Source organism: Diospyros lotus, chromosome 10, assembly GCF_014633365.1.
Source record: "Diospyros lotus cultivar Yz01 chromosome 10, ASM1463336v1, whole genome shotgun sequence".
NCBI classification, from domain to species: Eukaryota; Viridiplantae; Streptophyta; class Magnoliopsida; order Ericales; family Ebenaceae; genus Diospyros; species Diospyros lotus.
The window spans coordinates 33,163,734-33,191,546 of NC_068347.1; the positions used below are offsets into that span (position 1 = coordinate 33,163,734).

A 27,813-nucleotide genomic window follows, 5' to 3' on the forward strand; every position below is an offset into this window, starting at 1 on the left:
TCAAGTCCGCTTCAGCGGACTTCAAGCGGATTTGAAGTCCGCTTTTTTCAGCAGACTTCAAGTCCACTTCAGTGAATCAGCGGACTTGAAGTCCGCCCACTTCAGCTTTTCACGTCCGCTTCTGAAATTGAAAAAGTTCACTTCTATACTTTTTTCAGCAACTTCACGTCCGCTTTTGAAATTGAAAGAAGTCCGCTTCCACACTTTTTTCAGCAACTTCACGTCCGCTTTTGAAATTGAAGAAGTCCGCTTCCACTTTTTCAGTCATCCACTTTTGGTTTAAAGTTTGAAGAGTCTTCGGTGCACTGATTTGTGATTTTAAGTGCACTTTTGAAGTTTGCTTTTGTGATATGTGATTTTAATTCTGCTTTTAAAGTTCGAAAAGTGCTGGGCGTGCGGGGAAGTTTCTCAAATTCCAGGTTATATTGTTCTTTATTTATTTTTTAAAGTATTAAAATTGTATTGGATTTTCTTGTATTGTTTCTATTTTCAAGTAACAATGCTTAGTAAGAAACACTCATCTGGAAGTCAAAAAAGAAAAAGACAAAGAAAAATTAAATCAATCTCAAAAAGGAGCTCTAGATAAATTTTTTCAAAACAAAACAAATAGTTCACTTGATAACTCAACTGAAGATTTAGTTAATGAATTTGAGCAGCAAAATCATGTTGAAGAATTTGTAGGAATTGATAATGATTTAGTCAATGAATCTGAACAACAAAATCATGTGGAAGAATTGGTAGGAACTGAGAATGATTTTAATGCACATGTAGGTGATTTAGGTGAAGATGAACATGTTGAAAATGAAGATTTTGATCATCTTTGTAATAATGAAGACATTGAACTTGAGGGTATAGAACCAAGTTTTCTTTTAGACATTTTTAATCCAAGAATTTGGGATAATCTAGATGAAAAAATAAGAGCTTTACTTGTGGAAAAAGGTCCTACAAGAGATAATAATATCAAATTTCCTATGGATGAAAACTTTAGACATTTTTCCTTGACTTATTACATGAGAAAGTTATCAAATGGAGAGACTCATGATAGAAAATGGCTAGTATACTCAAATGAATTGGATAAGGTATTTTGTTTTTGTTGTAAGTTGTTTAAGACAATGTGTTGTAGAAGCCAATTAGCAAACAAAGGACTTAGAGATTGGAAACATCTTAGTGAGAGACTTAAACAACATGAAAACAGCATTGAACACATAACTAACATGAGTTCTTGGATTGAATTACATAACAGATTGAAAAAAAATGAAACAATTGGTAAAGGCTTACAAGAACAAATTAGGAGAGAAAAGGAACACTAGAAACATGTTTTGGTAAGAATAATTTCTGTTGTTAAATGTCTTGCTAAAAATAATATTGCATTTCGCGGAACAAAAGAGAGAATTTATGAAGAAAATAATGGTAATTTTTTAGGTATATTGGAAATGGTTGCAGAATTTGATCCAATAATGCGAGAACATTTTCGACGAATTCAAAATGATGAGATTCACTATCACTATCTTAGCCATAAGATTCAAAATGAACTAATAGCTTTATTGGCTTCAAAAGTCAGAAGTGCAATCATTGAGAAAATCAAACAAGCAAAATATTTTTCAGTAATACTTGATTGCACTCCTGATTCAAGTCACAATAAACAAATGACTTTGATAATACGATGTGTGGATGTATCAAGCAGTCCAGTAAAAATAGAAGAATACTTTTTAGAGTTTTTAATTGTGAAAGATACATCAGGATTAGGACTTTTTAATGAATTGCAATCTGTCCTAGAGTCCCTTGGTCTTAAAATTGATAATGTTAGAGGTCAGGGTTATGATAATGGCTCCAATATGAAAGGAAAACATCAAGGTGTATAAAGAAGATTACTTGAAATAAATCCTAGAGCTTTGTTCATGCCATGTGGTTGTCATTCTCTTAATTTAACACTATGTGATATGGCAAATTGTTGTGTGAAAGCGAAATCCTTTTTTGGGGTGGTTCAACGCATTTATTGTGTTTTTGCTAATTTTACAAAGCGTTGGAAGATTTTACAAGATCATGTAGATGGTTTAACTCTCAAAACATTGTCAACTACAAGTTGGGAAAGTCGTGTAGAAAGTGTTAAAGCAATAAGAACCCAAGCTGCTCAAATAAAAGAAGCTTTATTTAAAGTAGTAGAAACTAGTGAAGATGCCAAAACAAAAAGTGAAGCTGAAAGTTTAGCAACACATAAACTGGAAAATTTTGAGTTTTTATTAGGCATGGTTATTTGGCATTGATATTTTATTGAAAATTAACTTAGTCAGCAAAAAGTTACAATCTAAAGATATGTGTATTGATGTTGCTTTAAAAAATTTGAAAGGGCTCATTTCTTTTTTTGAGAATTATAGAGAAAATAGATTTGCATTTGCTATGATTGAAGCTAAAACTATTGCTTGTGATATGGGGATTGAACCTGAATTTCCTAAAAAGCGTCAAAGTCATAGAAAGAAACAATTTGATGAGAATGCCAATGATGAGATAGTACAATCAGTTGAAGAATCATTTAAAGTCAATTATTTTATCTGTATAGTGGATATGGCTCTTTCTTCATTAAGGAGTAGATTTGAACAAATGCAAACATATGATGCTATTTTTGGGTTCTTGTTTAATTCAAAGAAGTTAACTTCATTGGGTGATGAGGAATTGAAAAATTGTTGTGTGAAGCTTGAAACTATTTTAAGAAATTGTGAGTCTTCTGATGTTGATGCAAGTGATTTATTTTCAAAGTTACAAGTACTTCAATATCTTTTACCATCAGCAGTAAACACAACACTTGAAATTGTAGAGTTTGTAAAAGATATGGACTATTTTCCAAATGTTTTGATTGCCTATAGAATATTATTGACTGTACCTGTGACTGTAACATCTGCAGAAAGAAGTTTTTCTAAATTAAAATTATTGAAATCTTACTTGAGGTCTACCATGTCACAAGAAAGGCTAAATGGGCTAGCAATATTATCCATTGAAAAAGAGATGTTAGAAAAACTTGAATTTGAAAGCATTATTGAGGATTTTGCTTCTCAAAATGCAAGAAGAAAATCATTTAAATAATACTTTTTTAGTTGTGATTTTGTTGTTTTTCACCTTATTTTGCAAGTGGTGATGATATTTTGCTGATTGCTGAGGATTCAAAGAGATTCAAGTAAGCTGCTGCAGTTTGTTTTGGCTATTGAAGATATAAAGATATTTTTGTTTTGCTAGTTGCTAACGCTAAAGATGCAAAGAGATTTCAAATGTATTGATGTTGTTTTGCTTTAGTTATTCAACATGTAGAGATTTTTTTTTTTTTTGCTAGATGAAAGAGAATTTATTTTGCTGGATGAAAAAGAACTTATTGAATTGTTATAAGTATTTATCTTGTTTATATATTGTAGCCTTTTATTCTAAATTTGAATATATTGAAGTTTGAATCGATACAATTTATTTGGCTTGAATGTTAAATTTTTAATTAATTTGGACATATTAGATCTTGATTGAAAAATAAATACGAGTTTATTATTATGTTTAAATATATATATATATATATATGAGGGCTTAATTTTTACTTTTCCCCCATGCCCTAAAAGAATCAGGACCGGCCCTGGTCATGAAAGGGAAGTATTTGTTACTTTTGGCTCAACCACATTTGGGTTAGCATTTTCCTATTAAGTTATACTGCTTTAATAGAATAATAATTAAATTAAATATTTTCTCATGCCAAATAAGTAAGCCAGTTTTCCACGTGATGGTATATTTGCCGCAGGAAGCTACAAGGCCAGGCTACGCTAGTGCGGACGCATGGATCACGGGAAGCGAAGCCATCAGGACCGTTGGTTTTACCTAACAGAATTCAGAACCGCCGGTCGATGCCAAAGCGAAGTAGGTGGCGCCAACGGCAGGGGCAGACCATGTGGAGGAACCATAGCCAAGAGCGAGCGTCGTAGATAGATGGGTCTAATTCACATGCCAACGAGTCCTCCCGTTTGCTCACCCACGTGACCCTCAGCTACCACATTACCCTCTCGCCCCATATTTATACCCTCCCGTCCCTTCCCATCTCTCTGCAACTGCCTACCTCGAACGCGCTAGCTACCCACCAGTGCTCCTACTTCTAGCAGCTAGCGCAACCTTCACCGGCGACGACTACGACGACGACGATGGTGACGGTCGAGGACGTCCGCAAGGGGCAGCGGGCCGAAGGTCCGGCCACGGTGATGGCCATCGGCACGGCGACTCCGCCGAACTGCGTCGATCAGAGTACCTATCCGGATTACTACTTCCGGATCACCAACAGCGAGCACAAGACGGAGCTCAAGGAGAAGTTCCAGCGCATGTGTAAGAATTCGGTTTTTTCAAGTTTTGTTTTCATTCGTTCCCGTTTTCGTTTCTCCTTTTGCGCTCGTATTTACATTCCTATGATCGGAAATTCTGGTGCGTCGTGTAGTTGATGTCTAGTGGGAGGAATTGGCGAAATTTTATCGTAATGCATCAAGTAGGAACATCAAAAGGGTTTTAGAAAGTTATGGATGGATTTGTGGTGGTGTTGATGAAAAATGAGCTTCTGTACGTACTGCATGCTCTGTCAGAATCCTAATCTTCTAATTAATCCTGTTTTATCTGGAAGTTTAAATTGTCGAAGAGATTGTTTTGTAGATTGAATCGGAGATTAGAAACCACATAATTCAAAAGTAGAATTAAACAAATGAATTAGAACCAGTGTCTAAACATTTGAATAGATGTAAAGAAAGATCGGTTATGGAACGTAGAAGGATAAGATGTAAAAGAGAAATAGTATCACCGACACAGAACAAGTATATTTTCTTAGCTGTGTTAACATGCTTTGCTTTACGAATCTTTCGGTCCAAAATAGGCCAAAATTCTAAGAATCCACATGATATTAAGACTTGGTTTCTTTGGAGATTCGTCCTCTTGGAATAGAAGATCAGATTACTTGAAACAGTGTCCATTTCTATTTCTACTCGTCTAGAGTCCAATGTGCTCTTGATTATATGCCTTGTTTGTTTTCTCTTCAAGTACAATTAGTTAAATTTTTAGGAAGCCAATTGAAAAAGCAATTCTAAATCATGAAGTCCATTATTTATTACTATTTGTCGTCGTCACTATCACATCAAGCAGGCCAATCTATAATTAGAAGGCCATAGATATGTGTCAATAATTTATTGTGAGAGAATTTTCTAGTTGGTGTGCATTTGATCAATGTCCTTTTCTTAATTCAGGTGACAAATCCATGATTAAGAAGCGTTACATGCACTTGACAGAGGAAATTTTGAAAGAAAACCCGAATTTGTGTGCCTACATGGCAACTTCCCTGGACGCCAGGCAAGATATGGTTGTGGTTGAGGTGCCCAAGTTAGGCAAAGAGGCTGCTACCAAGGCCATCAAAGAATGGGGCCAGCCCAAATCCAAGATCACCCATCTGGTCTTCTGCACCACCAGCGGTGTCGACATGCCCGGCGCCGACTACCAGCTTACCAAGCTCCTGGGGCTCCGTCCTTCGGTGAAGCGGCTCATGATGTACCAACAGGGTTGCTTCGCCGGCGGCACGGTGCTCCGCTTGGCCAAGGACCTGGCTGAGAACAACAAGGGTGCCAGGGTGCTCGTCGTCTGCTCGGAGATCACCGCCGTCACTTTTCGTGGGCCTAGTGACACCCACTTAGACAGTCTTGTCGGTCAGGCACTGTTTGGCGATGGGGCTGCGGCCATAATTGTTGGGTCAGACCCGGTGCCGGGGGTCGAGAAGCCCTTGTTCGAGCTAGTCTCCGCTGCCCAAACCATTCTCCCAGATAGTGACGGGGCCATCGATGGCCACCTTCGTGAAGTGGGCCTTACATTCCACTTGCTCAAGGATGTTCCAGGCCTCATCTCCAAGAACATAGAAAAGAGCTTAGTTGAGGCATTCAAGCCCATAGGCATCTCAGACTGGAACTCCATTTTCTGGATAGCCCACCCCGGTGGCCCTGCTATTCTGGACCAAGTCGAAGAGAAGTTGGCCCTAAAGCCCGAGAAGCTACGGGCCACCAGGCACGTGTTAAGTGAATACGGAAACATGTCAAGTGCATGCGTGTTGTTCATACTCGACGAGATGAGGAGGAAGTCTACTGAGGAGGGGCTCAAGACCACTGGCGAGGGGCTAGAGTGGGGTGTGCTCTTCGGGTTTGGGCCTGGGCTCACCGTCGAGACCGTGGTTCTCCATAGCGTGGGTGCTTAATCGAGCTCGCTTGGCCCATATCCCATAGGCTAATTTATATGGGCTTTTCTTCAATTTTATATGCTTCTGTGTCGGATTGGGTTTGTATGCTCCACTTTATTATTCGCGTTTGAAATAATGTTTTGTAATAAAAGTATGGCAAACGAAAGGAATTTTGGGTGTCAGGCACCTAATTTAGTAAAGAATTGGCATATTCCTTTGTATTTTTTTATGGTTGTGCTGTTTGGCAACATGCCAGGGATCATTCATCGAACAAGTCCACATCGAAGTCACTCAAACCCACAAATAATGATTTTTTTTTTATTTAGGTGATTGATAGTAGTTTGGATGATTGGAAAAATTGATTATGATAATCAATTTTAATTTCATAGTTTAGTGAACCGATATATAAAATCAACTATTAGAGCTGCAATCGAGTCGAGCTTTGGTGAGCTCAGTCTTGACTCGATGAGTAACTATATGGGCTCAATCTTGGCTCGAGTCTTAAAGTCTAGCTAGAGCTCGAGTTGGGCTTGGCTTATCAATAAACTCAGCAAAGGCTCGGAGTTATAGGCAGCGAATGGGTCAATGTTGCAGGCATTCGGCGGCCAAAGAAGATGGTGAATCGCTAGGAGGTTGCACGTCATTTGGTCAAAAAAGATGGACAATGGCCTATTTGTAATATCTTAGTATTTTGAGAATAATAATAATTAATTTTTGTGTATTTAAAATGTTTGTTAACATCCATTAGAGATTATAATTGAGAAAATTAATCGACTTAAAATTAATGGGCTAAGTTGAAAAATAAAATGTTAAGTAAATGGATTTAGAGTTAATGGGCTAAGTTGATAAATGAAAGACTAAGTAAATAGGTTTAGAGTTAGTTGGATAAGTTGAAAAAAAATAAAAACTAAGTAAATAGGCTTAGAGTTAGTGGGTTAAGAAAGTGAGCTTAAAATTAATGGACTAAATGAAAAAATAATCTATTCAAAATAATATTTAGTGAAAAATAATTAAGGTAACAAAATGATTAAAGATAGTGGGTGAAATAATTGAGAAATGTGGAAGACAAAGTAGGATGTAGATAAATAATTAAACATTATGGGTGAGATTTAGTGAAAAATAATTAAGAAATGTGACAAAATAATTAAAGATAATTGGTGAAATAATTGAGAAATTTGGGAGATAAAGTAAGGTGTGGACAAATAATCAAAGATAATGGGTGAAATAATTGAGAAATATGAGAGATAAAATAGGGTATGGACAAATAATTAAAGATTATGGATGAGATTTAGTGAAAAATAATTAATAGATATGACAAAATAATTAAAAATAGTGAGTAACTATAATTACGTTAAACTTAATTTAATCTTCTATAAATGGAGAAAACTTGAAAGGTTGTATGATTTAAATTAGAAAGAGAAAGGTTGTAAGAAAGAAAAATTTGAGAGTGAGAGGGAGATTTGAAAAAGATAAATAAAGAAATAGGAAAAAAATATAGAGAAAAATATCAAAAAATTCTTAAAAAAATCTTATAGACTGGTTTAGTAGTTTGTGTGAAAATTTGTGGCAAAAGACATTGTTGAACATGCAAACCGATACTTCGTCACAGTATAGAAGAATATCGAATCGCTCCACTAAAATGTGAGTTATTTTTGAAAATTTCTTCAAAAATTTTAAAAATATGAGAATGATATTTTAGAATTTTTTATGATGAAATTAGAAGAGAAATACATGATTGGTATTTATTATGGATTTCTAAGACAATAGATACTTGAAAATCAAAGAGAAAATGAGAAATAAATAGAACATGGATTCTGTAAATTATGAGAGAATTTTTAGAATTTAAGAATATTATTTTAGGAATTATTGTAAAGAGAAATTGAAAAAATTTTATGAGAAATTATTTATTTCATAATCTTAAGAAAATAATATTAGGAAATGAGAGAAATTAGGAAAATTAGAAAAAATTATAAATCTGATTTTCTTAAGTAATTATGATGCCCATAGTACGTCAAGATTCATAATTGAGTATGATTGGAAGTCCAACGCGAATTTTGAGGTAAAATTATGCTATGGGCAAATTTGTCTTGTTGCAAGATAAGTGGTACTACTCAATTTGACTTAATTTATGAAAACGACTTTGAAACATTTTTCAATACAAAACCCAGTTCATAAAAGCTTTAGTTATCATGTTGACATGTCATGGTATGCTATACATAATGAACGTAGGTTGCATTTATATTTTCTGATGATGATATATGCATATGAGTACAATGAGATTCATGGTCATATATTGCATGGGTTTTGGAATTAGGTACTGACGCCGTTGCTTTGCCAATGGTGCACCCATACACCACAGTCTAACAGAGGAACTGTAAAAATGGCGAGTAATCTTAAGGTGCAGTCGACCCAAATATGAAAGTTATAATGTTATGTGCACTGCATTCATTCATATGCATTATATGATGTACTATTACTTAAATAATTCATCATCTAATATGGGCCTTGCTCTTGAAACATTCAAACGTTCCAGATCAAGTTTGTAACGAAGGTATAGAAGTGGAATGAGAAGTGATTTACCTAGGGCACTGCGGGTGCAAATAAAATATTTTTCTGCATTTAGTTTTTGTATGAGGATCCTATTATGTACTAGTCATGCTGAAAAACTTATATCATGTTGCAAGTTATGTTGGAAAGACTTTTGTTACGATGATGCATAATCTTGTATTATTAATTATGTTGAGATGATCATGTAATGTTATTATTGATTGAGGTATGTTGAGATTTGATTATAGTTTTCGCATTTGATATTTATGATAATTCTCTTTCGAGATAGATGTATGAAAATTTTGAGATAAATATGAGAAATGATATGGTTTAGCAATAGTTTTTAAGAAAAAAATTTATTATTCCATAATTGTTTTAAACTATAACACGCTCGAAAAATAGGGCGTTATACTATTGGTCGTCACAACCAGCGAGGAAGAGGAAAAGTCGTCGGTGGTCCCTAGGTTGGAAGAAGAAGAAGAATGTTGTCTGCTGCTATGCTACACTTGTTGGGGAAAGAAGAATAAGATGAGGAATAAGCTAAGGAAATAAGAGATTAGTGGAAATAAGGAGAGAAAAAGAAGAGAGTTTTTTTTGAAACCTTGCCCACTAAATCAATCACCTGGCCGAGCAAATACATATCATATATATTATACATAGGTATAATAATAATAATTATATGTATATATAATTATATTAAATAATATATTTATAAATTATTTACAAACGAGTATGTTTTTACAAGTTAATCACAAATTTCTAATCGGGTTTATTTATGAGTCTTTAATTGAGTCAACTTGCTAGTTAACGAGTTAATATTTACTGAGTTCAAGTTCGATTTATTTACAAATTGATATTCAAAATTAAGCTCAATCTCGACTTATTTATCTTAATAAACGAACTTGAACGACTTTTTATTAAATCAATAATCTATCCGAGCTTAAACGGCTTGACTCATTTATAACCTTACCAATCACTCTTTAATTGAAGTTTAAAAAATTCCTACGACCAAGAGTTTAAGTAGTTGTGACAGTTTGGATGCATTACCATATGATTGTATTTTTTAAAACTTATGTTTTTTTTTCTTATACTTTTTGATATCTCATGAGACCGCTTTAATTTTATTGGATGTGTACTCATCCTTAAACACCATGTTTACGTTTTTTTTATATTTTTCAAATGCTCAAATCACTAAATTATGATTTAAGTGATTTGAAATAGATAATTTAATTAGAATTTGAGAAACAAACAAACCATCATTTAAGATTTGATTCGGAAAAAATTTAACAAACTCTCCAAATTGACCATCTCACGCCCCCACCAAATAGAAAAGATTTTAGGATGTGTTTGATAATATAAAAATTTCATGAAAAATGTCATATTTAAAGAATTAAATTATATTTTTATTCTTTAATATATTATATTTTTCATGAAATTGAATTAAGTGGTACAACCATTAAAGCATGTTTTAGTCTATTTTTTATGAAAAATTCTATCTAATGGAAGGTGATTTTTGTTTTTCATATTAGTTTAAAAAATATTTTATTTCTTAATTAAATATTACCAAACACACCCTCAGAGAATATGCTTATGTAAAATTATTAAATGGGCTGGGACGGTTATAAAATAGGCATACAAAAGGTATTAAAAATGATCATTAACCAGTAGATATGTAAAGATTATTAGGAAAGAAGAAGATATCCATATTTATTATTCATACTCATGCTCAATATTTATGGCAATAAAATCGGATTTAATTTTAAGGCATAAAATTAAATAGGAGATTAATTAAATTTTGTAACTACAACAACATATTAAAATACCATTTAATTTTTTAAACTGCCCGTTAATTAATTAATATAATTATTTAGAATAAGATATAATAAATATATTTTAACTAAAAATAAAAATATATTTATTGTTACCTAACCATACCAAACAAGAGAGAATATTGTGATTTTCTTCCTTTAATTGAAATATTTGGAGGATTAAAGTAACTTAATAGATCAAATATGTGTCAAAAATCAAAATGAATCGATTGAATAAATGCCCAAATCTAACAAAATAAAAAACCCAAAAAATCAAATCGACCAAGAAAAAAATAAAAAAAATTCAAGACTTAAAAAAAAAATAATGTTATTTTTGACACTTTGATTAGTTTAGTTATTTAAGTTTTTTTTTCAATATAGAGACCGAATAGAACCAAAATAATCAAAATATTTTTTGGATACTTAACTTTGATATTAGTTAATATAATTTTTGTCTTGGTTTATTCATTTATCATTTTTAGAAAAAATAACGTAAATTATAAATCAAAAATATTTTTTGGTACTAAACTTTAATATTTGAGTGACAATATGCATTAACGTGCTGTATATTTGTATCGATATGATAAATAATAAAATGCATGAATATACGAGTGTCGTTTCAAGTGTCAAGTTACGCAAATACTATTTTTAGGTATTTAGTTTTTTATTATTACCTTTACTCTGTTTAAAAAAAAATGAAAATGACATTTGGATCATTTTTTAACCTATCATTTTTTTTTACGAGACATGGATATTTTGTTAACATAAATAATTTTTTATACTTATTTAACTATATAATAATTATATATTTTTTTCATAAAACATCGTTTCGAGTTTTTATCTTAAAATTTTATAAATATATATTGTCATTAGTAATGTTGTGTTTCTATTTTTAACAAAAATAAAAATAAATATTGGTGACAAAGCTAGAGAAACCCTAAAATAAGGTTTGAAAGAGGTGTAAATTCAAAGTCCAATCAAAGGGTTGAGATGGTAATGAAATTAATAAATAAATTTGGTGGAAAATGGAATAAAGTAGAAGTCACCTTTGGCATGCCGAAGACAAGGTCACATATAATATATATATCATCTAGATTGTAGAAAAGAAGATTTATTTCCATTAAAAGTCAAATGAGAATTATACTAAAGAGATAATGGGTATGTTAAAATATAATATCTGATTATTTATTAAGATAATATTTGTTAAGGAAGGTGTGTGTAGAAAAAATAAAATTTAAAAATATTAAAAATAAAATGATTTTTACTGTATTTATTAAATTTATTTAATAATTTATTAAAAAAATTACATGACTTCTTAGTTTAAATTTTATAAATAAATTTATTTAAATAAAAAAGATAAATTTATTTAAAATTTTATAAATAAAAAAAAATAACTTATACGTTTCCATATAAAAAAAGTGAAATTGTCAGTGTATTAAAAAAAATTAATAAAAAATTTAAAATATTTTTTAATTTTATTTTGACTGTTTCATATATTGATAAGGAAAATATTTTAAATTTATTTTAATATAATTTTATTTTATTTATTCTAACAACCGGTACGCGAAGATAACTTATTATTTGGATGAGAAACCCTAAAAGATTAAAGTCTGTGAAGTCGGGTCAAAGGGTCGGGTCAGATGTAACCAATGAACAGGTCTGTCTGACAAGCTATTGGCCTAATCTATGCTTGCCTGGCTAATTAACTACTCTTGAGATCACATGGTTTGCTAATTGTCTTTCAAAAAACTATATAAAATGTACCATTTTGACCAATTAAAGTAATCCGGCCATCTCTCCTTTTTTTGGCTCGGTGCACCCCTCTCTCTCTCTCTCTCTCTCTCCATGTTCTCAGTTCTCACAGTCTGTTAAAAAAGGAAAAGTAAAAAAAAAAATGGAAACTTTGCTCTTCCTCCTCAACTTTCAGCCTCCCCCCAAAGGTACCCTTTTTATTCATTTCATGGGTAATCCGAATCTCTCTCTATCTGTCTTTGTCTAGTAGAATTCTTTTCTTGCTCTCTCTAGAAGTATGAAAACTATTCTGCGTTTCTTTCTGCGATTCTGCTTATTTTTGGGTTATTCCCTTTTCAAATAGACACTTTTGCTGTTGGCGTGGGTGGTGGGGTTTTTGGCTTCCCCACATGCATGTTCTTCGGTTTGTCTGATCTGGATTGGATCACAGGGATTTATTTTGTTCTTTTTTTCCCCTGAATTCGCAGAGCTGAGAGGCATGGAGGTGGTGGGGTTCACTGAATGAGTTCTTTTTGGCAGCTATCTTGGTCTATTTGAGGGGTCGCAGAAGCAGCAGGAGGAAGAAGAAGGTGAGATTTGTTAAAACCCTTTCCCCTTATTTTTGCTTTTGGGGGTCCTGAAAAATTCCCTGCTTTTGATTTAATAGTTGAAACTGTCTGCTCTGTGTTGTTTTCTTGTGTTGGTTGGCCGTAGATAGAACTGGGCTAGTGGGTATGATTCGGTTCTGGCAAAGATTGAAATCCTTTTATTTTCAATTGGTGTGAAATTATGATCTTGGCATGTTTATATGTTGAATTCAGTGATGTTCATGAATTAATTGGTCGTTTTGGGATGTGAATTGGTGGCAGTGGTAACTGGTTGATTCAGAAGAAGTCTCCCTGTGCTGATTGTTTGGCCTCAATTTTGATTGTGTATACGACCCTGCATATCTCTCTGGGATGGCAGGTGTCGATCTGTCGAAGTATGCCCATAGTCCCGTGCACAGAGCTATAGCTATAAAGGACTATGCCGGTCTCAGGAAGATACTAGCAGGGCTCCCCCGGCTTTGTGAGCCAACTGAAGTTCAAACTGAATCTGCTTCACTGGCCGAAGAGCAAAAGGCTGATGCCATCTCTGCGGTGATTGATAGACGGGATGTCCCAAACCGTGACACCCCTCTTCATTTGGCTGTCAAGCTCCGTGATGAGACTGCAACCCAGATGCTTATGACCACGGGTGCAGACTGGAGCTTGCAAAACGATCAGGGGTGGAGTGCACTCCAGGAAGCAATATGTAATAAGGAAGAAGGGATTGCCCAAATCATTGTTAGGCATTACCAGCCACTTGCTTGGGCAAAATGGTGTAGAAGGCTGCCGCGGTTGATTCAAACAATGAGGAGGATGCGGGATTTTTACATGGAAATAACGTTCCATTTTGAGAGTTCTGTTATTCCTTTTATATCAAGGATTGCACCTTCTGATACTTACAAGATTTGGAAAAGAGGTGCAAATTTGAGGGCTGATATGACTTTGGCTGGTTTTGATGGTTTCAGAATACAACGATCTGATCAGAGTATTCTTTTTCTTGGCGATGGGTCCGAGGATGGGAAGATTCCTCCTGGATCACTGTGCATGATCTCACACAAAGATAAGGAGGTAATTAATGCTTTGGATGGTGCCGGTGCTCCAGCAAGTGAGGCAGAGGTGCAGCAAGAAGTCACAGCAATGTCTAAGACAAATATATTCAGACCCGGGATTGATGTAACTGAAGCTGTTCTTTTACCACAGCTGACATGGAGAAGGCAAGAAAAAACAGAAATGGTGGGGCCTTGGAAGGCTAAAGTATATGACATGCACAATGTGGTTGTGAGCATCAAATCCAGGAAGGTTCCAGGGGCTATGACAGATGATGAGTTATTCTCAGCCTGCAATGAAAATGAAACCGAAAGTGAAGAGCTTGATGATATTCTAACAGACGAAGAAAAAAGGCAACTTGAAGTCGCACTCAAATTGGATTCTTCAGATTTAAACAATGAGAACAGTGAGGGGATAATTGAACATCGCCATAGCTGTTATGAGCCAAGGGAGATTCCCATTGAGGATATGGATACTTGTCAAAATGGAGACACCGGGCAGGAAAATAAAGGTTGGTTTGGGAGCTGGAGAAAGCGGGATGGTAAGCATGAAGGGCCAAAGAGGGTGGTGCCACCAAGAAGTTCACTCTGTGTAGAGGAGAAAGTTAGTGATCTCCTTGGGGAGTCTCCATCACAAAGTCAGAACAAACAGGGAAGGCATTCAGTGGAGATTGCCGCGAGGGCCAGTGAACACCCTAAAGGAAGGGATCCTAAACCATCTTCATCCTCAAATTATGAGAATGGAAGCCGGCGCAGGGATGGAAGCCGCGAAAATGAATATAAGAAAGGTTTGAGGCCTGTCCTTTGGCTTTCTCCAAATTTCCCACTTAGAACTGAAGAACTCCTTCCATTGCTTGACATCCTAGCAAACAAAGTTAAGGCCATTCGTCGCCTGCGGGAATTACTAACGACTAAGCTTCCAACGGGGACCTTTCCTGTTAAGGTATCTTGCATTCCAATCATTTTAGTTGAAACTCTGTATCTCTTTGGCTTTCTCTTATGCATGCTTCATTCCTATGCTTGGTTGGCTTAATTTTTTTTCCCCTCTAGATAGATTCATCCTTTTCTACTGCAGAATCCATATGCTACTATAATTTGTGCGTGTGATCATGCTTTCTTTACGGTGACTGAATATTTCTCGTGGAAGGTCTTGTGAGGGCTATGGCCTCTTTTGAGGAGTGGCAAGTGTGACAATCCAGTTAATATTCCAAAAAGAGAGAGTATAGTTTCCTAGTTCATAATTCATATATATTATGGCAGACTAATTCTTTGTCTTTCACAATCACAGACAGCTTAAATAACTGGGAAAGAAAAATCATAAAGGGATGCCCTTCAAAAATAAAACTACAAAAACTGAAAATAAAGACATAATAAATCTTTTTTTCTGTTTTTGCACAAGGAACCATTAGATCTCTTGAGAAAATTATGATGGTGAAAATGAATGGTCATTGTGCTTCATGTGGACACACAAGGGCCATGGATTGAACTATGGCAGTTAATTAGTAACAACAGTTGGATATTAACTCTGCCAAGGTTTTCATCTATCGAGGGATAGCTTAAAGGTGTTCAACTTCTTCAACAACGTGTTTGCAGTGGCCCTAATTGGCCTCAGAAGCTCTTATCACTTCACAGGGCTTTCAGAAAGAGGATGTTAAATGGTAGTCCAAAAGTTCATTTGCTAGACATCACTGGTAGTTGCCCCAAGCATCTGAGTCAACATCAAGCTAGATTTCTGATTGGGAGGCACTGACTGATAAGTGTGTGCATGTTTAAAAGATTTCTAATTTTGATGGACGTTGAGTATATTGTTTACACATATAGTCTAACATGTTATTCAAAAACCCACTTTTTAGAGGAAATTCTGAGGTATTAGTTGGATTAAAATTTGAAATACTGCTTTACTTGGATCCCGTCTGTACTGTAAGTAAAAGATGCGTAGGTATTTAAAAGTTAACATTTCAACTATTAAGTCACTTTCTACCACTAGAAACAGTAATTTGTAAAAATACCTTCAACTGACTATAGTTTTTAAGGGATGCATTATTGTCCATCTCTTGCTTATTTGGCCCTCAGCTCCTCTAGAGACAAAAAGAAAAAGTAAAGTATAACTGAAAGAAAGTTTGTTCTGATGTTCATCCTCGTTTGATATTGGAAGAGTGAAATACTAGCTTAAGCATCATATTGACATTGAAAAGTTCAAACTGCACAAATGCACAATTGACTTGGTAGTATTTTGCTTATGTAATGAATTACATATATATTTATATATGCGACATATTACATACATATAGTCGGTGACTAAAGAAGTCTAATTTAGACAAATGCTAAGCTAGAGTCACTTGTAGGATTTTTGATTGGTTACTGTATAAGCATAATGGTAGGTTCACTCTTTGGCCAGCATGCATCGTGATGTTTCTGTCCCAATAAATATGAGAGAGAGAAAGAGCGAGAGCAAGAGAGAGGTAATGATGAGCATAAAAGAGAGTCATGTGTTACTGTTACTAAGTGCTTAATCTGCAAGTCTCCTGCCATTGTGTCAAGCTTCTTAGTAGTTGCCAAAGGGGGGATGCTTATAACTTCTAAGATTTGGCAATTAGGATTAGTTGCCTGCTATAGTAAAAAAGGATTAGTTGTCCTCATAAGAGCATCATCTCCTGATTTATTGTGCAATAGATCAATTTCAGTAGCAACCTTCTTGTTTGGTGTATTATATCACTGATTATATTTTAAGAGCCAACTCAAAACAGTTGCTTTCTCATATTGGAATTTATTTGGACAGTATAATGTACCCATTTTTTTCACCTTACAGTTGTTTTTAATCAAGTTCTACTAGTAAATTACTGTCACTTATAAGTATTTTAGATTCATGAATGTACCCTAAGTAAAATTAGTGAGATCAATTTGTTACCCTGTCAATGACTCAGTTTGTTGTGGAAAGTCAAATTCAAGGTTGACCTTTAAAATCAACCCGATTAGTTCTGCTGTTAAGCCAATCCATGATTATTGTGTATGGTCATTGGCATAGTAATTTTAATTTTAACTTTAAAATGCTAGCAAGTTCTATTTTCAACTTTTTGTATTGGACAAACTACAAATGTTTCTCTAGCTTCTTTTTTAATCTTTCCAAGTATAAATTCATCAACTGTTATTTAGGAAATTCTTATTACTATCGACTTATGGTTCTTGTAGATGCTTGGGATTATGTTCTTTCTTCAAGTGTTATTACCCTTCGCTTTGATTTTCTTTTTCCAGAAGATGCTTCTCATGAGCTTCAAATGCCTTATAACTTTTCTTCCTTTGCTGAGTAAGTCTTAATTGTTCTTCAGGTTGCTATCCCGGTGGTTCCCACCATTAGAGTGTTGGTTACATTTACAAAGTTTGAAGAGTTGCAGCCACTGGATGAGTTCTTGACCCCTCCTTCCAGCCCAACTGCTGCAGGCCAGGAGAGCTCATCAGTGATGCAATGGTCAAGTTCTTCATGGTTTCGGTGGATAAAATCTCCCTACCAAAGGCCAAATTCCTCCACTGGCGGTTCAAGCTCGAGGGTAGAAAACGTTCAAGATACATTCAAAATTCCTCCAGGTTACACATGGATTACAGCTGAAGCAAAGAAGAAGAGGGTGCAGGAGAAGAACAAATCGAAGAAAGGAACAAGTCGGAATAACTAAGCACTGGATGAGTCTCTATGAACATCATTTATCGATTAGAGGTACAGGACACACACCAAGCAAAGATAGTTCTCCCATTAGGTGGCCAAATCTGCAAAAGTTTGGGACAGGAAAAATAGAAATCGAAAATTCTAGGTAGAGCCAATAGAACTATATCGATTCGATTATTGGAAGTTCTATTAAATGTTGAAAGTATGATTCTTCCAAATGCTTGTAACCAATATGGAACAGTTGTTTGGCTGCTGGTGGATGCAAGCAGCAGTTAATTAGATCATTCTATATTCTGCTTCTTCCCATAAATTCTTCTTGCACTGCTAGGTTTCTTTCTGTTCATACTGGATATGGTGAGAAATTGGTTTGTTGCCAAGGTTTATTAAGAGCCAGTTATTTTGAAATGGAGTTCTTGATGTTGCACGTCTATTCAGGAGGCAAAGGTGCTGGTTCTCCAGTGATAATACACTCCATAAAGCAACTTTAAGCTCCTTAAGCTTAAATGAACTCAAAGTGACTATTAATGAACTCTAAGCTTCAGAACACTTATGTCTCCAAGTTCTACTCTTGCAGGAGTTTCTTACCATTTTTCTCTAAGTTGTTGGATTCATTTGATTTGTATTTGTATTGCTTGAGGGGTAAATTGGTCACTTTATTTTAAAGAAAGGCAATTAAACTATCAACTTTTATACTCGAACCAAATTGTGTACTTTATTTTAAAAATGATTAAATTATAATCACAATTGTGGGATTATTTAAATTTAGATTTAGGGTTCAGTTTGAGGTATTCGCAATCATGTGTGATTCTTTTGAATGAAATGAAGTTAACGTTCTTAATATGTCATTGGAAAGCATTAAAATGACAATTTTTATAATGGCTAATGTGATCTCTATTGTGTAAATATAATGAATTATTCGACCATTTTAAAATATAATGACTAATTTAACTCTTAATTATAAAAATCAATTACTTATTTGATACTATTTAAATATAATGATTAATTTAACTCTTAAGTCAAGATAAAGTACTTTTATATAACATTGCTTTTAAGTAAATAAATATGAGAATACAGTTTGTGTTCTAAGTTGAGGGTGTGGAAAAGGACATTTTTTGGATACGAAAAAAGAGATTTCAAGCATTTCCTTTAACAATTGAGCTTTTATCATTAACCTCAACTAATTTATTTATTTGAGGAATGAAGTAACGAGATTAAAAGGAAAGGAAATATTGTTTTTTTTGGGGGTTAATTTATGCTTTTATAAACACTAGAAAAACTTCATACTTATTTGTGGATCGATATAATTAATTAACTAATCCCACCTATTAATGTTTTAGTTTCAATGATTAATAATAATAGATTTATTAGATGTATTAAACGGGCTGTCTGTTGGTGGGTCACTCATAAATAGGCTATACTAAATATCGTGAGTTTGATTGGGCCAAGCATGACCCGAACCCATCTAGTCTACCCTAACTAACTAATTATCTTTCTTACATATAATAAAAATAACATGAAAATTATGTGTTTATAATAAATTCATTAAAATAAATGATTTTTATAATTGTCATAAAAATAATAATTTTTACATATTGAATTGGTCTAATTATTTTTTTATACATTTTATACTATTTTTATTTATAATTTAATAAATTATAAGGGCTAAAATATAATTTCCAGAAATTAAGAAATCGTCACTTTGGGCTGCTCAAGAGAACTGGGCCTACAAAAAGGATCAGATGATGCCCAAGAGAACTGGGCCTATAAAAAGGATCGGATCTCTCATGCGGCTCTGCTCTCTCTCTCCCTCGCACTCCACATTCAGTGTCGAAGATGAACAGGTTCAATTTCATAGACATCACTTGTTAATCTTACAAATGTTTACATTTTGTGTTTTCTCCGAAATCAATCCGAAGCGAGCATTCATTATCATGAGATCCCGTGCTATTTGTTTCCCTAATTACTTTTCTGTACTTGTTCTTTGGATTCCGACATTTCTGCTTAGGTTAGAGAATTTTCGGATTTTTTCAGCTTGTCAGTGTCAAATTGTGCTAGACTTGTTGAGTTTAGTTTTTTTTTTTTGGGTAAGTGCTCGTTGAGGTTAGTTGAATTAAGTTATTTATCTATGCCCAGCTTGTAAGAGGTTTTATGTGGAGACTAGTTAATTGTGAAAATTAACGCAAATTTTCGGAGTGATGACTGTAAAGTAGGGATTGGATTAAGTAGCTCATTGAACCTCCATTCTTATTTGGTATAGTTACTTTGGATGAAGAATACACAATCATAGAATTTTAGAATTCCACACACACTTCATCGTCCCGAACATATTTGGTAAAACTATGAAAAGAATGTGAAGTGGGTAACATGTAAAATACATATGCGGGTAAGATTAACAGGTTTGGCATGTTTCAATTTAGTCAAAGTATGATAGATTATAAATTCACTGGTTTATGTGTTTTTTGTCCCAAGTACAGGGGTAAAGGTCATTAAAAGTGATAATTGTTTCTTTTAATCATAGATGAATCTTTTATTTTTTCAATGTACACTGATATGAATTTTTTTGTTCATAGTACTTTTCTTTTTTCACATTATGAAGATATTGATAAATATCATGTTGTTGTGCATTGCTGTATGTGCTGGAAACAGAGTGATTGCAAGAAGAATTACTTCAAATGCCTGTAGTTCCAGAGTTGCAAGGAAGACTTTTTGTAATGATGCAGCTGGCGAACTATCTGGCTCCCAAATAAGCAATGTAAATTCTTTATACCACCACATTATTCACTCTATGTTCGATGCCCTTTCTCTTCAATTCATATAAGTATAGTTTTGTTATTTGTTATCTTATTTAATGTTTTCCTTTTTAGTGAGAATTAACAGGTAATTTTATTCTTTTATGCCGCTATGCGTTCTTCAGAATCTCCAACTTCGACTGTGAGATTGCAAGTCTTCTTTGTCACAAGATTGATGTATAACTTGCCTTTTCGTAGTCCCACATGTTTATGTTGCTAAAGCATGACATTAGGGGAATTAAAATTGTCAAAGTTATGAGGGCCATACCAAGTTTATCTTCTATGTTGGACAGAAGGATTAAAAATCAATTATGTTAAACAAATAGTCATCACCTTGAATATTAGGATAACTTTTCCATTTCCTTTTGGTACAATTAGCTCTTCTTCCCACTTGAAGATTCATCTCTTAGATGTACTGGGTGGTGATTGTCAATACTTCTTTTAATTGCTTGATTAGCATTGTGAAAGGGAATGACTAGGAAACTTCTTCTCTCATGTGCTATACCATGTTGAACTTGACTAATGCCCCCCACCCTAGTCACAAGCCTCAACCCTACTAGGCAGGGATTAATATATTCTGCTTGTATCTGACATTTTTCGTCCAATCCCATGGTTTATCATTTCAAGAGATATATTGATTAGTTATCAAATAACAGTCACTAATGTGTGTAGTTCCATTTCCTATTAGTTACTCTGTTATGTTCCAAGTTATTACTTCTTCAGGTCACCTGTTCAAGTAATTCATGTTCTATAACTTTACAGGAGCTAGAGAGCAGGCATGGGTTGACAGATAACATTCCCCAGTATGACATTGCTATTGTTGGAGGGGGAATGGTTGGAGTTGCTCTAGCTTGTTCCCTAGGTAGCTGAAAATAATTTGTATTTGTTGTAGCATATTGTACTCTGAGTTTACAATTTCAAAATATTTCTAGTATATTATAGTTAAATTTTGGCTTGTGATACTGAAAATTTAGTTTAATTCAATTGATAAGGAATGAGACAATATCTGTATTATATTTATATTTGTGTTTGTTACATTTGTTGTTCTAGGTGTTTCTTGAGAATTAAGATACCTTTGCCTTGTTATGTTTGCCAATGTAATGAGAAAATGCCAGTACTTTATCAAATTATGAAGTGGTATGCATGTTACAAGACGTGGGACACTTGTTCCAAAATGGTTAACGTTAGAGCCTTGCTATCACTTTTTCTTTTTGGTATTTATTCTCCTAAATGTTTTATTGGCAAGGAAAAAAGATAAAAATTTCATGATGAAAAATTATATATAGCAGAGCTTTGGCAGGAGACAATAAAATTGATCTTCATATTTCAAAAAACTTGTTTTATACCATTAATTTGAAGAAACAATAGGCCAGATTAGATTATTTTGTCATATATATGGAACACAACTATATCAATTATCTTCATTCACCATCATCTCATGAAACTTCTCCATATGAAGATGGTGTTGAAACTTCATTTCATCATTACTCCGCCAGGGGATATTATCCACTGCCGGTCCCAAGCCCGGATAAAGGAGGAGGATTGCGTTAGGTAGCCGATAGTCAGCGTAAAACCTAGTCGGATCTAAATATGAATTCTAGACAAACTATCTGTTGGGATGTAACCCACATAGAAGTCTAGAATTCATGTAGCCAACCCCACATAGTGGGATAACGGCCGGATATGTTGTTGTTGTTGTATATATATATATATATATATATTTGTTCAAAAGAAAAGGAGTATCTTGGATTCTACTAGATGCCCTCTTCTACTATTGTTAAAACATATGGTATTACCACATTCTCATTCTTATTCACATACAACAATGTATTCCCACAAAAAATAAGTCTGTCCTAGTATCTAGATATAGATTTACATTGTTTGTGGGTTGGTTTGTGAACCCAGATTCAAACATGGGGTGCAGACTTGTTAGCCAAAAGGATGTTTTCTCTATTGGCCTAATTTTTTTGATCCATTCTCTGTTGCCATTAGCCAATGTGATATGTTCCTGTGAATTGCTTATATAGGCGGTAAACCTACCAGACTTTCCAAGGGAAGGTTCTGTTAGCCCTACTGCTTGTTTCCTGTATTCATTTATTGAAGAGAGGATCCCGACCTCACCTCTGATTCTGCAGTGATGGACCATGGAATGGATTGTCATGGAGCAGCATGAGAGCATTTCAATACTGTTTTACATTTTGAATTTTGGAGAATTTCCGTTTTCATACAGCATATTGTAATTATTTGCTGCGAACTTATGCAGATGTAATCTAATTGCCATATGCTTGCAGCGAGCACACCGTTGACAAAACAGTTGTCCATTGCCATCATAGACAGCAATCCTGCTTTGGGGAGGAATGACTGCATCAAGAAAGATGATCCTCCAGATCCAAGGGTCAGTACAGTCACCCCTGCATCAATTTCCTTTTTCAAAGGTACAGATCTATGCCTTTTTCTTGTTCCTTGTATTTAATTAAATTAGTCATGTTACTTTGCATGTGTTTTACAAAGTCTAATCACGAGATTACTTTCTAAATGGGTAAATATGTTCAAATAGAAACTTTTAGAAGAGAAAATGAAGTGATTTTTTCATTAATTAATCATCACCTTAGACAAGAAAAAAGATTTTGCAATTGACAAACTGAGAAGAGACAAAAAATAGAATATATTATTTATAAGATTGATATAATATTTGCAACAAACCAACAACAAATATTCATGAAACTCTACATTACACACTTCACCTATAGAATTTCCAAAAAGTGCATTAATTAAATAGATTAAATGAACCAGAGAGATGTCTTTTTTGGCTCAGTAGAGAAACCTCTTAAACAATCACAAATTATTGTTCCTTTAAGAAAGGAAATACTGTCGACCAAAACTTGGAAGCCACTTGAAGTAAGTTAGCAACTATGGTGTAAGTACCTCCTCCAAAGCATAGACATTTAGATATCTTTACACAATTTATTTTTTGGTTTTGTTCGGTGCAGTTTTTTATGTATCTATACATGATGACCTTTGTGCCCATCATATATGATAGAAGTATAGAACTGGAGAAGACGAGGATAAATGTTGTATGTACCTCCTTTTTTCATCTAATGGTGACCCTACTTTACAGAAGTTGGAGCTTGGCATTATCTTCAACAGCATCGACATGCTTATTTTGACAAGATGCAGGTAATATTTTTTATTTGTTTGTCTGTTAATTAGTTCATGTGCTTTTTTTATTGCCTTCAACAATTTTTTAGATAAATCCTTTTAGCCGGTCCTTTTCCAGAAATATGGTACCAAGAAAGTTTGTTTTTCCCATATGGAAGATCATCGAAACCTTACAGGTTTCATTTTCTCATAGCATGCCAAAATCTTACAGGTTTCATTTTCTCAAAGCATGCCCTCCTTTGAACTGATATAGAACTGGTAGTGTTTATGGAATCTCTGCCTCTAAATGGTTGGTTTGTTTGTCAAGAAACTGATGTTTCATCAATGGATAATGTTGTTATTAACCTATAACTGGATAATTCCTTGTAGGTTTGGGATTATACTGGCCTAGGATACACAAGATACAACGCAAGAGATGTAGACAAGGAAGTACTAGGGTAAGAACATCTTAGCTGGATAATCTTGGTAACCATGCAATTATTAGTGGCTGGTGACACTGGTTTGTGTTTTTGCTTCAGGTGTGTGGTTGAGAATAAAGTACTTCATAGATCTCTTTTATCATGCATACAGGTTCTTACTGTTGCCATTTACATATCTATATATTTTGAAACTTATTGACAAATGTTTTTTCTTTTGTTCTTCTCCTTGTACATTTACCACCTCCAAGTTGTTTTGGCTAGATTTTTCATTTGCATTTCAATGCCATACAACTGCTTTTGTTCTCGCATTCAGTTTCTCTTAATGCCTTTTCCTTTCTTTTAATACTGATGAATTAAGAAGTATACCATAATATTCAGAATGCTGTTTGAATTTAATTATGGGAATCTGGATGTTATTTTAAGACTGGTTTATTGAACTTTAGGAGAAGGCAGATTTTCAGAAGAGAATCTACCCTTCCAGGCTAACTTCGATGACCTTATCTCCAAGCTTGTCATCTGTAGCGCTTGACGGCTCATCTTCAAGGACAACAAGGTCCCCTCGTGGAGATTTAGCAAAGCTGGAACTTTGTGATGGCAGTACCCTCTATGCAAAGTTGGTGGTAATTTCAACTTGGACGTCTATGAAGCTAACTTGTCTGTTACAAGGGAAAAGAATAATATATGCTATATATTGCCTCTTATGGATCATGTCTATACAAATATGAATATTTTGAATTTTGGTGGTGCTTCTGTCAGGTTGGAGCAGATGGGTCTAAGTCTCGTGTCAGGGAGTTGGCAGGGTTGAAAACAACTGGATGGAAGTATTCACAGAGTGCCATCATCTGTACAGTGGAACACCTGGTTCAAAACCATTGTGCATGGCAACGGTTTCTACCTGCTGGTCCAATTGCACTTTTGCCAATGGGTGATAAGTTCAGCAATATTGTTTGGACTATGGACCCCAAAGAGGCATCAGACCGCAAGTCAATGAGTGAGGATGATTTTGTCAATGCTGTAAATCATGCTTTGGATTATGGATATGGCCCTCATCCTCAGTCACAGTTATTAGGTGGTGGAACCATTTTTTCTTGGCTTAGAGCAGACATTACATCATCTGCTAGTGAGCGTTTTGAAGTTCCCCCAAAAGTCGTCAAGCTGGCTTCAGAAAGAATGGCGTTTCCATTATCTTTGATGCATGCTAATCAATATGTGTCGAAGCATGTAGCTCTTATTGGTGATGCTGCGCACACTGTCCATCCCTTGGCTGGTCAAGGTGTTAATTTGGGGTTTGGGGACGCATCTGCTCTTTCTCGGGTCATTGCTGAGAGTGTTGCTGTGGGGTCTGACATTGGTGAGGTAAAGTTATCGTTTCCTTATTTGGGCAATTCATTGAACCTGCACATCATTGAAGCACACACTACCTAAATCCGTGCCAATATAGTTCATACTTCTACCTACGGAGAATTTCTGATTGTTCCTGTGATTCTCGTATTGTCTGATTCCATATTCTATTGTTATCCAAATCTACTGCCTATCTCTGGCCTTAATAGTTGTTGATGTGCATTAAGTGTCTTTGAAATCTGCTAAGGAATACGTCATTGATACACTGACATAAAATGCATGTTTTGATCTGTGATTCGACGTCATTAATGCATCGATTTCAAGTCCCATGATAATCAAGAAGCAGCAAAGTAGCAAATTCAGCCAATCTTAAGATTGGAGAGAGAGAATATGTCCCGTTTCCTGGTCAAACTAATTTTCCCACGTAGAATTGTTTTGGAATTCGCCTCAAGTGTGCCTAACCAAATTGTTCTGTTTGCCCCAAGTGTCGAAATCTCAATGTTAAATGTTCCAATTCCCATAAAATCTTTGGAAAGAGTTTGAAATAATTTGTAAGCATGATCAAGCTGCATGTAACTTACCATGCAATCGTTGCTTTGACGAGTTGTGCTGCTCATCTGCACAGGTAACTATGCTGAAGAAATATGAAACAGATAGGAAACCGGCAAACCTTGCCATGATGGCAATCCTGGATGGTTTTCAGAAGGCATACTCTGTTGATTTTGGACCTCTTAATGTACTACGTGCTGCTGCATTTCACGGGGCTCAGTATATATCGCCGCTGAAAAGAAACATCATCTCTTATGCTTCGGGCGAGCAGAAACTACCACTTTTCTCTTAGGATTCAAAGCGTACATCAGAAAGCACATGGTAGGTGAGAACAACAAACTTTATACATTTGGCTGTTAACTTTGTGTTTACCAATTAGCTTGGTTTGCATGCTTTTGGTTGGTGAGTAGGCACATCCTATTTGTGACCAGTTTTCACCTATGTCACTCTCATAACTTGTGTACATCGCTTTTGCCTTCTGATTTTTCCTTTTCAGTAGCTGAGATTAAAAACTGAGGAAAATTACACGTGGTGGCCCTGAGTTTTATGATAAGTGCAAGAATTAGCTCTGATATTTGAAAAAAATATAGTAGATACTCTTGAAGTTAATGTCCTGTTACAATTTTTCTCTATTATTAGTTAATCCCAGTTGAATGTTAAGAATGAAAAAAATCTTTATATTTAAATATTTTCTCCTCGTTTCTCATTTTTCATTCTCGCACTCTCTCTTTTTCACATAATGAATGTGGACTAAATTGTGTTCGTCTTTGCAATAAACCCGATTTAATTTTCATTCATCTTTTCTCTCTAGGTTTATTATTCATCTTGAGCCTAGATATGAGTTCGAGATCCACTTGGATTCGACGGTGAACCCATAAAATATGGATTGGACACTATTTAGGTTCTCTGTTGAACCTAAGTACTCTATGGTTATTGATGATTACTAGTTGTTTCTTTTATGATTTTTATTTTTTGTAAAATACAAGAGAGAAAGAGAAAGACAAATGAGAGAGAATGAAGAGTAAACTAGTTATTTTGTTCATTTATTGAACGATAGTGACTGTTATTGTTATTTTTGAAATATGATAGGTGAATTTTGCAATTATGTCAAACTTTAAAGGTAGTTATTACAATTTTCTCTTCTCTAAAAACTCTTGAGCATCCCATGCATGAGTCCCCGCTTTTTGAAGGCTGGATGGTTATATTTGAACGTATCTTTTCCATTAACTTTTCAAAAAAAAAAAAAGGTTTCTGTAACTTGATCCCATGAGCTTCCAATCACATTGGAGAGAAGTCTTTTATCATTGCTACTAATGCTTACCCCTTAAGATTAAAAACATTAGCAATGAAAAAATGCACTAGAAAACACAAGGCATGCGTTCTAGGCTTTAGTAGAATATAATGATTGAGATACAATATGATGTAACAGTAATGTTAGGGTATCATTCAATTTCGACGTTTACAGAATTAACAATATTTTTTCTTGAATTACTAATAATTATTTTTAAAAGTTATAAATATTTTTTGATGTGTTAAAAAGTGTTTATAATTTTTAAAAAATACACACTTTTCTATTATGTAAAAGCATTGGTAATTTTTAAAAATGAAAAATTTATAATCAAAAGTATTTATATATTAGTGAAGAAGTGTTACTAATCTCTTGAAAAAGCGTTATTAATTTTACGAGTGTCAAAATTAAGTATCATCTAATATTACTGTATGAAATAGTAAGCACGTGGTAGGAGACTTAGTTGATGGCCCTCAAAAAATGTCTGTTGGCAGAAAGGACCTTTGACTTGCGACTCTCTGAATTTGAGTGAATATTTATGATTAGTTAGTCTGTCAGATACGACACGGTACTACCATCAAATGCCGTAACGAGCGAGTGCGATTTTGTACCTTCATTTAACGGAGGTGTATATAATTTTCGTTAATTTTGTACGGTCTTATCTCTCTCTCTCT

At 34.4% G+C, this 27,813-nt stretch overlaps 3 protein-coding genes across 9 annotated transcripts; all 3 read left to right on the top strand.

The window, feature by feature from the left end:
* The first annotated feature begins 4,056 nt into the window (after positions 1–4,056).
* Positions 4,057–6,438, top strand: LOC127811624 (chalcone synthase 2). Its single transcript, XM_052351646.1, has 2 exons — positions 4,057–4,341; positions 5,244–6,438. Exons 1-2 carry the CDS (start codon positions 4,164–4,166, stop codon positions 6,233–6,235), a joined length of 1,170 nt encoding a protein of 389 aa, XP_052207606.1. The 5' UTR covers positions 4,057–4,163; the 3' UTR covers positions 6,236–6,438.
* Positions 6,439–12,366: 5,928 nt separating this feature from the next.
* Positions 12,367–17,904, top strand: LOC127812168 (uncharacterized). 2 transcript variants are annotated; one of them, XM_052352515.1, is made up of 4 exons: positions 12,367–12,512; positions 12,792–12,893; positions 13,173–14,879; positions 17,263–17,904. In XM_052352515.1, the coding sequence occupies exons 3-4, from the start codon at positions 13,263–13,265 to the stop codon at positions 17,602–17,604; spliced, it is 1,959 nt and encodes a 652-aa protein (XP_052208475.1). In that variant the 5' UTR covers positions 12,367–12,512; positions 12,792–12,893; positions 13,173–13,262; the 3' UTR covers positions 17,605–17,904. The 2 variants fall into 2 exon arrangements, with proteins under 2 accessions (XP_052208475.1, XP_052208474.1); XM_052352514.1 differs by lacking the exon at positions 12,367–12,512 and adding an exon at positions 12,547–12,599.
* Positions 17,905–19,367: 1,463 nt separating this feature from the next.
* On the top strand, positions 19,368–26,956 carry LOC127812191 (uncharacterized). 6 transcript variants are annotated; one of them, XM_052352550.1, is made up of 11 exons: positions 19,368–19,435; positions 20,241–20,346; positions 21,146–21,245; positions 22,675–22,818; positions 23,502–23,560; positions 23,912–23,979; positions 24,061–24,112; positions 24,405–24,581; positions 24,718–25,317; positions 25,928–26,176; positions 26,663–26,956. In XM_052352550.1, exons 1-10 carry the CDS (start codon positions 19,428–19,430, stop codon positions 26,141–26,143), a joined length of 1,530 nt encoding a protein of 509 aa, XP_052208510.1. In that variant the 5' UTR covers positions 19,368–19,427; the 3' UTR covers positions 26,144–26,176; positions 26,663–26,956. The 6 variants fall into 6 exon arrangements, with proteins under 6 accessions (XP_052208510.1, XP_052208509.1, XP_052208506.1 ...); XM_052352549.1 differs by lacking the exons at positions 19,368–19,435; positions 26,663–26,956 and adding exons at positions 19,482–19,599; positions 26,348–26,539; XM_052352546.1 differs by lacking the exon at positions 19,368–19,435 and adding an exon at positions 19,483–19,599.
* The last annotated feature ends 857 nt before the right edge of the window (positions 26,957–27,813 follow it).

Coding starts and splice junctions, on each gene's coding strand:
- LOC127812168 (XM_052352515.1), top strand. CDS start 13,263: ATGGCAGGTGTCGATCTGTCGAAGTATGCCCATAGTCCCGTGCACAGA. Junction 14,880..17,262: donor CGGGGACCTTTCCTGTTAAG/GTATCTTGCATT, acceptor ATTGTTCTTCAG/GTTGCTATCCCGGTGGTTCC.
- LOC127811624 (XM_052351646.1), top strand. CDS start 4,164: ATGGTGACGGTCGAGGACGTCCGCAAGGGGCAGCGGGCCGAAGGTCCG. Junction 4,342..5,243: donor GGAGAAGTTCCAGCGCATGT/GTAAGAATTCGG, acceptor TTCTTAATTCAG/GTGACAAATCCATGATTAAG.
- LOC127812191 (XM_052352549.1), top strand. CDS start 19,526: ATGAGATCCCGTGCTATTTGTTTCCCTAATTACTTTTCTGTACTTGTT. Junction 21,246..22,674: donor TGCTCTAGCTTGTTCCCTAG/GTAGCTGAAAAT, acceptor ATATGCTTGCAG/CGAGCACACCGTTGACAAAA. Junction 23,980..24,060: donor GTAGACAAGGAAGTACTAGG/GTAAGAACATCT, acceptor TTTTTGCTTCAG/GTGTGTGGTTGAGAATAAAG.